The sequence below is a fragment of the Otolemur garnettii genome, unplaced genomic scaffold, assembly GCF_000181295.1.
Source record: "Otolemur garnettii isolate 467f Iridium unplaced genomic scaffold, OtoGar3 scaffold00022, whole genome shotgun sequence".
Lineage (NCBI taxonomy): Eukaryota > Metazoa > Chordata > Mammalia > Primates > Galagidae > Otolemur > Otolemur garnettii.
Genome location: NW_003852417.1, coordinates 3,049,772 through 3,059,874, shown reverse-complemented (window position 1 = coordinate 3,059,874; position 10,103 = coordinate 3,049,772). Strand labels below are relative to the sequence as shown.

At 54.9% G+C, this 10,103-nt stretch overlaps 1 protein-coding gene across 2 annotated transcripts in view; it reads right to left on the bottom strand.

Moving 5' to 3' along the window:
* Positions 1–5,254: 5,254 nt before the first annotated feature.
* Positions 5,255–10,103, bottom strand: part of HPCAL1 (hippocalcin like 1) — a 110,938-nt gene continuing 106,089 nt past the window's right edge. Inside the window, exons 4-5 of one of the 2 annotated variants that reach the window (XM_003787388.3) lie at positions 9,165–9,270; positions 5,255–6,130 (exon numbers count right to left, since the gene is read on the bottom strand). In XM_003787388.3, coding sequence (XP_003787436.1) covers positions 6,033–6,130; positions 9,165–9,270 — 204 coding nt within the window. In that variant the 3' untranslated portion in view covers positions 5,255–6,032. The remainder of the gene's footprint in view (positions 6,131–9,164; positions 9,271–10,103) is intronic. The other variant, XM_023511867.1, reaches the window with a different exon arrangement.

The following is a 10,103-nucleotide window of genomic DNA, read 5'->3' as shown; positions in this document are numbered from 1 at the left end:
TTGCCATCCTGACTGCCTGTCTCTGCAGTGGATAACACCCTCAGCCAGCAGCTCCAAGGTGACCTCAATCCTCCCTGTATCTCCCCCAGCACCTGGTGAACCTGCCTGCCCCCGCTACACACACACACCATCCCAGTCATGGGTTATATGGCATTGGGAGCAGGTTGGACCCATGCAACCCAAGGACAGTGGTCCATACCAGAGGCAGAACCCACTCATGCCCGACAATGCTGCCTCCCCATTTCAGCATGGCTCCAGTTATTTCCATCAGCCAGGGTGCCTGACCTGAGCCAAGATTCAGTGAGCCGCTTGAGGCAGGGTGGGCAGTGCAAGCTGGAGGCTCACCCCACCCAGGCTGGAGAGAGCAGCCCCCCTCCCTACAATGGCTAGGGTTGTCCAGGGTCTACCCTTACATTACCCGAAGGAGGCATGTGGCCCCCCTTGGTGCCTGGTGCAGTCCCAAAAGCTACTGGAAACAACCCAAGGCAATAGAGCTGAGGAAAGCCCCACTCTGCCCTCCAGGGGCCACCATCCCCTCCCCACCTGGCCTCATCCTGCCCACCTTTCTTGCCTTCCCTGGGACCCTGCCCCATGCTGGCTGAGCCCTCACAGCCACCCTGCACCCACTCCCATGACTCCTCAGACACCTGGTTCCCTGGGCAATACCCTGCTTGCCAGGCCCCAAGCTGATCCTTGGGAGGTGTTTGCTGGATGAACTCTTGCTCGGGTTCTGAGCCCACAGCATCCCTTCCCCACCATCCCTCCAACATCCACGCACCTTCACCCCATCTCCTCTGAGAAGTCTCCCCAGGCTATAGGCCTCCTCCCTACAAGATGCTTGTGGGCCCAGCTCTGCCTGTAGCACTCAGGCTCCCTCCACCATGCCCTTCTCTGGACACATTTCTGCTAGTGAAGAGCCAGAGCCAGAACCAGTGAGCACCAGACGGCAAAGATATGACGAGGTCTCGGGGACAGGAGCTGGTGACAGCGGGACTGGCACAGCCTGCTTGCCCCTCAGGCCGAGCCCTGTCTCCTGCCCACACAGCTCCATTTCCCCCGGGTCCCTGGGGAACTCTGCATGGTCCCAGATGCCAAGTCTTCAGGCTGGTGAGCTCCTCAGGGCCTAGGGCAGGAGCAGCCTCAAGGCTGAACTCCCCTGTTGTCCCCAGGGCCTCTTCCAGGCCCATGATCTCCCTCTCGGAAGCTTGACGTTCCCAGCGGATTCTGTCTTCTCTTCAGGGGCAGTGATCCTCCGGACCCCATTTTGGCCTGCTTAGACCTGCCCCTGACCTCAGGAGATGGCAGGTGGGGCATCCTGTGTCCAGTGCCTGGTCCTAAGAAAAGAGCCCACTCAGGAGGCCACCTCTGGGCAGTGGTGGGAGGTGAAACCCCTTTTCCTCTATCAGAGTGATTGCAGGTGGAGGTGTTCGCAGGTGGGGGAAGGCCTGGGAGCCACAAATGCAGCATCTCAGTCTTGTTCAGGGATCCAGGGACAAGTCCCTTCATTTCCCCTGACTCCTGGTTCCCTGAGGTTGTCTGCAAAGGGCTGGCTCCAGGCCCAGCTGTTGAAGACCATTCTGTAATTGGGAGAAGATGCACCTCGGGGCCTTGGGGGATTATCTTCGCTTCAAATCCTGACTCTGACTCGTCTTGCTAAGGATTTAGGGCAAGTTACTCAACCTCTCTCAACCCTGCTTTATCAATATGTACAATGTGGGCGGTGGTTCTCCATCATAGCGTTGATGGGAGGTTTAAATTAAACAAGAAATCAGGCGGCACCTGTGGCTCAGTTAGTAGGGCACCAGCCCCACATACGGAGGATGGTGGGTTCAAACCCAGCCACTGCTAAACTGCAACAAAATAGCCAAGCGTTATGGCGGGCGCCTGTAGTCCCAGCTACTCAGGCGGCTGAGGCAAGAGGATTGCCTAAGCCCGAGAGTTGGAGGTTGCTGTGAGCTGTGACGTTACAGCACTCTACAAAGGGCAACATAGTGAGACTCTGTCTCAAGAAAAAAAAAAACACAAGAAACCCTCAATAAATAGGGGCTAATGTTATGCTGACTGGTTTGCACACAGGAGGCCACCCTACCTAGCCAGAAAATGCCTGAGGTTGTATTAATAAAGGCCTAAGGTTCAGAGTAAGGAAGATCACTCTGCCCAGGTAAACAGTCTTGGGCACCCCACACTGCCACCCTCCCCTCTACACCCTAGGGTTTCTTTCCTTAGATTCTAAATATTTTCCCTTCTCAGGAGTTGTTCCATTGCCCTGTGTTTTCTCAGAGAGTATGGGACAGTGTAGGGGACAGTGTGAGTATTTTGACAGTGTCCAGTCAAAATAGCTGGAAGGGTCCATGGTACCACCAGAGCCATTTTCCCAAGGTTGTGCTGGGTCCACACACTACAAGTCATGCTTAGACACATACATTTCCTTCCTGCCTCTACAGCATGGGTTAGTGCAGCTCCCGAGGACCTTAGCAGCTAAGAGCCTGTGCAGTAGGGTAAGAGGCTGGATCCCTGGGGCAAGGAGAAGGCAGGACAGAGAGCACTCAGAACACCGGAGGCCTAGGGCCAGAATTGCAAATTACCAAGGAGGGCCAGGAGGAGGATTTTCTTTTCCTTTTCTTTGCTTCTTTTTTTTTTTTTGTAGAGACAGTCTTACTTTATCACCCTCAGTAGAGGGCTGTGGTGTTACAGCTCACAGCAACCTCCAGTTCCTGGGCTTAGGTGATTCTCTTGCCTCACTCTCCCAAGTATCTGGGACTACAGGTGCCTGCCACCACGCCTGGCTATTTTTTTTGTTGCAGTTTGGCCAGGGCCGGGTGTGAACCCGCCACCCTTGGTATATGGGGCCGGCTCCCTACTCACTGAGCCTTGGGTGGAGGATTTCCTAATGTCCAGCCCTGGAAGAACCTGTTTCGAGATAGAAGAAGGGCTGTGGAAGGACCCCTGCTGCCTCAGCAGCTTGGATGCCAGTTCTGGGCTTTCTCCCTTTGATAAGCTGAGCTTCTTGGCACATGCACACCCTCTTTGAGGGCTATTCGCCTCCCTCTCAGGCAGCAGTGAAGTCCCTAAGGAACCATACTGGCTTTGGTGAGCTCCTGCTGGGCACGGTCCACTAGGACCCTGAGATTCACTCCTTCCACATTCGATCAATAGCAGTTGTGATAATTAATTTTATGCATCAACTTGACTGGGCCACAGGGACCCACAGGGTGTCAAATCTTACCCTAGGGCTGTCTGTGAGGGTGTTTCTGGATGGATTAATACTTGAATTGATAACTGAGTAAAGCAGATGGCCCTCTCCAATGTGGGTGGGCCTCATCCAATCTGTTGAAGGCCTGAATAAGAAGAAAAGCTAAAGAGCAGAGAGTTTGCTCTTTGCTGACAGCCTTGAGCTGGGACATAGGGTTCCTACTACTTTCAGACTCAGGCCAGAACTACACCATCAGCTCCTGGCTCCCCATCTTGCTGACTGCAGATTTTGGGATATCTCATCTCCTTATATATAGGGGGCCCAATTCTTCATGATAAATCTATCTCTGTGTCTGCCTATCTACCCATTCTTCTACCTCTACATCCATCCACCCATCCCTACATCTGTCCATCTCTATATCCATTCATCTACCATCTACCTTTTTTTTTTTTTTTTTGAGACAGAGCCTCAAGCTATCCCCCTGGGTAGAGTGCCATGGCATCACGCCTCACAGCAACCTCCAACTCCTGGGCTCAAGCGAGTCTCCTGCCTCAGCCTCCCAAGTAGCTGGGACTACAGGCGCCCGCCACAATGCCTGGCCATTTTTTGGTTGCAGCCGTCATTGTTGCTTGGCAGGCCCAGGCTGGGGATTCGAACCCGCCACCTTAGGTGTATGTGGCTGGCGCCTTAGCCGCTTGAGCCACAGGCGCCGAGCCTATCATCTACCTTTATAATCTATCCATCCATCTCTATGTCCATCCGGCTCCCTTCCTAGTGGTTCTGTTCCTCTGGATGTTCCCACCTCTCTCTGCTAGGCTCTGTTCCCATCAAAACCTTTGCCCGTCCTAGTTACATTTTTGATAATACCCAAGCCCCTCACAGGTGGTTCCTCAAGGCCAAGCAGAATTGACACAGACACTGTGCTGACTCTACGTAGTGAGCTGAGTCAACACCCGGCACCTGGCCTCACCTGCCTGGTTCCCCCATCAAGGCTCAGCAGCTCTGACTATGTGGAGGATTCACTATGAAACAGCCTCTGGTAGTACCACTGATCAGAAAGAAGGCACTTGCTGGTGAACTCATGATTTCTATTCAGAAGCATGGAAACTAAAAAGATAGGAACATGACTGAAATCACCGCCAGCCTCCTGGGAGGCAGGGTCTGAGCCATATGCTCTGCACATATGACCTTGAGGCATCCAGCTGCCCTCATGCCAGGGGGCAGGTTGGCAGATGCTGTCAGTGTCCATCCTTGCGACAGGGCCTCAATTCTGCTCCCCCGTCCCCAGCCCCATGGGCCTAAGCCAGTCCCTGTCAGCGCGTGCCTATCTCATGAAGATTGGCCACAGATTTGTGATGTGATACAAGGCTGGTGGGAGAATTCTGGAATATTTTCTTCCCTCTCAGTAGAACAGAGGACAGGAGTGTCTCCGAATGCTCCTGTGTCTGCTGTGGGACCCACAACCATGACAGCAATTGTGGGGACCCCAACGAGACAAGGCTGAGGAAAAAAGCTGACTCTGAGGTAGGGGCAAGTGGTAGGGAAGTAGAAGGCGCCTGGGGTCCTCAACACTGCCACCTTTGGCCTTGGCACGCAGACGAACATCCCCACTGTTGCCTTCAACTGTGCTTTCTGCTGCTGGGACCAGAATTACTGACAGCTGCAGAGAAGGAAGGTGAGGACAGGTCACGGCCCATGCCGATGTCTCTGGTCCATACTTGTCCTCTCTTAGAATGTGGCTTTCCTATCACCCTCCTGATTAAACCATGGGTGGGGGAGGGAGGGAGGGAGGGGAGGCAGGAGGGAGGTGGAAGCGTGACAGTCGGATCTGCCAAGAATAGTCAGCTTTTATTTCCACAAGTATTTCTTGGCATTTGGCAGATATTGAAGAACAGGCTGCAGAAGATTTATAGACACAGTGACGGCTGGAGGAACACAGGAGGGGCCGGGTTTACCAACAACAGCTGGACAAGGCCGAATCCACCTTTCCTGGAGACTGCCGGGGCCACGGCCAGCGGGACGGGACCTCTCCCGGGCAAACACAAAACTCGGAGAATGCCGTTTATTTTATCATTTTAATACCGGAAATGCCAGACCAATCAACAGGAGGAAAGACCAAACACGAACACCTGCGTTCACTACACGGACGACAGCATCACCACGGCTGTGGGTACGCATGCATTTCCTTTAGAAACGGGCCGGTGGAGAGTGCAGAAAGACCACAGAACAACCGGGCTCGGAGGGCTCACGGGCCGCCAGGGGGACCACGCTTCAAAGGCAACCGGAGGCATTAAATACGGGACCTACACGTTACATTTCACATCACCATACGTATAATTTATATATTAAAAGAAAGGAGACCACAGTATATGTACGTGCAAGCGGCTTTGGTCAGAGAAAATGAACAAGGGAGGTGCAGCCATGCACAGGAGGGGCCGGCCTAGCCACTCTCCATCTGCCTCGTCCCCATAGCGTCACCTGGGATCACAAAATAAATTAGCTGGCCGGTGCGATCTTGGAAAGTCCTGCCCAGTATCCTCCTCGGTGTTGTCCCCTGCGCCCCCTGGGGGCAGGAAGATGCCCTGGAGCCAGGAACACGTGCACCTGCATGTAATCACATTCTTGGGAGTCACCCCCCGAAGGGACCAGGCCGGGCATGGGTGGGAGGAACATCACACTGGTCAGGGGGAGGAGGGAGGCGCAGCCGGCCCGGCCAGGCAGGTGCGACGTGCCGCCTGGGTGAGCAGGAATGATTGCGGAGGCACCCACTTTTGCAAGCAAAGCTTTAAATGGCAAGACAAGCCTGTGTTTTTCAGCAACTGTCCAGAGACCTGTTCCCTCAGAACTGACTTGCACTGCTGGGGTCGCACTGCAGCAACCGGACGATGGAGGGGTCGCTCTTGGCACCTTTGATGAACTCTTCCAGGGACAGTTTGCCTGTGGGATGGAGACAGGAGGAACTGGGATTAGTAGTGCTATTCGTTCCTTACTACCAAAGAGGATGGGGACAACTCTCCAGGCAGGGTTGCCCCTTAGGTCGAAGTCTTGAGCCTTCTTGAAGCTGGACGGTGCCCAGGCTCTACTCTCCTCACAGGCGATTTAAATCTTTGAGAAATCACCCTACACTGTGCTTATGAAGAAGTGGGGACATGGCATTTGCCTCTCACCCATATGCATCTTGGGTCTGGGAAAGCCATGTTTGCTGGGTGGCCCTGAGCCTGGGGCATCTCCATACATGTAATTTATATGTTAAATAAAAATTATATGCTACCAGGAGGATGTATTTGAGGGGTTCGGCCCAGCCGCTGGCCACATTCAGTCAGTGGCTTCAGCTAGGAATTCACCCTGGCTGTCCCTGGCCATGGCCTGGGCCTGCTGCTGGCCTTGGAGTATGGGCCCAGGCCCTATACTAGGGGTCCTCAAACTTTTTAAACAGGGGGCCAGTTCACTGTCCCTCAGACCATTGGAGGGCTGGACTGCGGGCCCCGGGAGGAGTCGGCTGCTAAGCAGGACAGGCTGCAGCAAAAACACCCGGCGGGCCAGATAACTGTCCTAGGCGGGCTGCATGTGGCCCGTGGGCCGTAGTTTGAGGATGCCTGCAGTGTCTGCCCTGTGTGATAGGAGGCAAGATGAGAAAACATGGGTGGACCACAGAAAGAGTCTCTGAACCCCTCACCCTGCTCCCTCCTTCACCACAGACCCTGTTAAATCTAGAATCAGGCAGTAGGAAAGCTGTTTCTAAAACCAAAGTGTCAGACAAATGTGAGTTCCGGAGGACTGGTAACAAACACACACCCTCTCCTAGGACAGACTTGGGTGACTCCACACCGGGCAGAGTGGCCTCCAAAGATCTGTGGGCCAAGCAGGTGTTCGGATCGCCTGCTCCCCACCCCCGGAATCATTTTTCAGGAGCCCAAACTCTGGTCACCATAGCACTTGCTCTGCTGCTCCACACGCAAGACACATGTTGGTAGAGTAATTCTGCCCATTCGGACATGGTCCCAAGGGCAGGAGAGGGTGCTCTGGGGGCCACACCTTGCAAGTGAGACAGCAGGAATACCCATCTCAAAGGCGACCAGGAGGATGCATTCGAGGGGCTCAGCCCAGCCGCCGGCTGAGGATGAATTTGGTCAGCGGCTCCAGCTAGGAATTCATCCCTTCCTGCTCACCACCAGACAGGGACATCCATCCTCAGGGGCCCGGCAAGGGCTCCAGCAGGCTGGCTTCTTCAAGGGCATGAATTTGATGCCTCTAGACAAAACAATGCCCAGAGAGGTGGGCCAGGAAGGGAGATGGCCAGCATCTTCACAGAGAAGGTTCTGGGACTTTCCACCAGCATGAGTAGCCACTGGCCTCGCTGCCTTCCTCATAGGTGAGGAGGAATGTTGTGGGCCACCTCTGACCTCCCAGGGTAGAAGTAGGGGTCATCCCTCAGCTATGTGCGGGGCCTCAGAACCCATGTCAACACACCCAGGCCCTCCCAACCCGGGCCGACGTCCAGGTGGGGGAGCCCTGAGCTGCCAGGAGGGCTCTGAGGGTGCAGAACCACTGTGGGACTCTGGAGCAGGGGCGAGGAGTTCAGGCCGTCCCACACGTGTGGCCTAGACAAGTTACCAGGAGAGGGTGGGGACACACTATGGGGCACCATCACTCCGGAGCCATCCCAGCCCCTCCTCTGACCCTGCCTGTGGCTCCACCTTCTTCAGTATCACTCTTCTTCTTCACTCCAAGCTTCAGGTACGAATGATCCCCTGTGCTCACAGGAGGGAGCACTCCATCCCAGAGGGCTCAGTGCAAGGCCACTATCTATCCAAGTTCAAAACAACCTGCAGAGGTGCCCTCTGAGGGGTGGGCTGGACCAAGCTGGGTGGCTGCCCAGGGACACTGTGAAGTCAGAAATAGCAGCCACTGCTGTGGGGCATGAGTATCTCACTGACTCCCTTCCATGTGAGATAGTCTCTGTCACCCCATCTCACAGACGGAGAGACAGATCTGGGAGAGCCCAGAGGCAGGACAGGTCTGTGAGATCCCAACTCTGTGCCCTACCACACCGCATGGTAGAAAACACATCCCAGGTCAGCCCAAGGCAATTCCAGGCACAGGGCTACCTTGTTCTATGTGTGAACATGTTTTGAAAACTGTTACCTTGCTGCCAGGAAAGCTCTTCGCTGCCCAAACGCTTGTCTCTTTACAGGTGATAAGGCCTGTTCGCTGACCTGCGTGGGGCACGCTAGACTTCACAAAGCTCTTCCTTGTGTTTCAGCTTGTTTTTAATCTCCAGCACAGCCCAAGGAGTATTTTCTTTACTTAATGTGACATTTTTTGTTGTTCAAAAGCAAAGTAAAGCTGGTTCTGCAGCAGCCCTTGGCAAGGCCAGCAGGAAGCAGAGCCATCAGGTGCCCCGGCTGCGGCCCCTGCTGGATCCACCTGAGCCTCTCCGCTAATGCAGAGGAAAAACTCGGGCACAGCCTCACGGCCACTGTTGCCACCCACCCTGCTTCCTCCTGAGACCCACACCTGTGTCCTACAACATGGCCCTAGAGGACTGCACAGGTGTCATGGGCAGAGGGGGGAGCAATGTGTCCATACAGTCCCCCTGGCCCCCTGGCAACTTCGGGGAACCCACATCTCAGCATGATGGTGAGAGGCATGGCGAGCCCCCCAGGACCCCACCACCTGGGCCCCTCTGACCTCACCCCCTCCAGACCCAGGTGCCACCAGCACATCTACCTTCCCTGCCCCCAACACACCCCTGGGAATATTGGGACCCCCCTTTCACTAGTGAGGAGACCATGGCTTTGATAGGCCAAGACGCAGACTTGGTGTCCCTCACTCTGCAGCCTGTTTGTCCTTAGCATGGCCGCTCCAGGAAGGCAGAGGAGAGGTGGGGAACTCCAGGAGCCCGAGAGACTGCAGGGGGAGGGGGTGTCCCAGACACATTTTTGAGCAGGCGTGCGGCCGCCTGACCTACCGTCATTGTTGGTGTCCATCTGCCGGAAGATCTTGTCTGTTCGCTTCTCGGGAGTGGACTCGTCCTCCGGCATCTTCATCACAGAGGACACCATTTTGTAAATAGCCTGCGAAGGACAGTGCAGAAGCCTGGCTTGGAAACTTGGGCACTCCTGGGGCAGGCAGGGTGCCACAGAGCTTCCAAGCAGCCCGCAGCAAGGCCCAGGAGGTCAGGGTGCTCCCAGGGACCCTTCCCGGTGGGGAGACTCTTCCTAGTGGGGAGAATAGTCCCTACTACTCAAAACCACACAGACAACTCTCTCAGCTGGACACGTCCATGTTCAGGAGCAGGCAGAAGGCTCCACATGACGGTGGTGAGGGTAGGGGCTGATCTCTGCAGAGGGGCATGGTGGGGAGGTGCCAGGAGGCATTACAGGGCCTTCTGGGGGTGCTGGGAATACTCTTGAGGGTGGTGGTCCCATAGGCAGATACTTGTATAATGCACCATGCTGCCCACCAACCACTTAGCTGTGTGCATTTTACCATGTGGCTATTATACCTTTATAACAACAAAGACTGAGCTCCTGAAGGTCATTGAAAGAGCCACATCACCAGCTCTTCTCTGTCGGGCACTGCCCAGCATGGCTGCTGGCCTCTATGTGTGTCTCTGCCCGAGTGGCTCTGCCCAGGGCAGGCGCCCCTGTGCTGGTGCCGGGTGTGTGGGGGGGGGAGGGACGATGATGAGACTGGTGATTGGTAGCTGATCAGAGTGCCATGCCAGGGGCAGGGCTGTGCCACCGTGGGGTTTTCTGAACACTCCATGTGGAAGTGGCTTGATGGATATGCTCATCCCTAAAACAACAGGCCAAGAATGGCTGTTACATCTTAAAAGCAGAATATTTATTTTTATTTATTTATTTATGTTTGAGACAGTTTCACTATATCACCCTTGGTAGAGTGC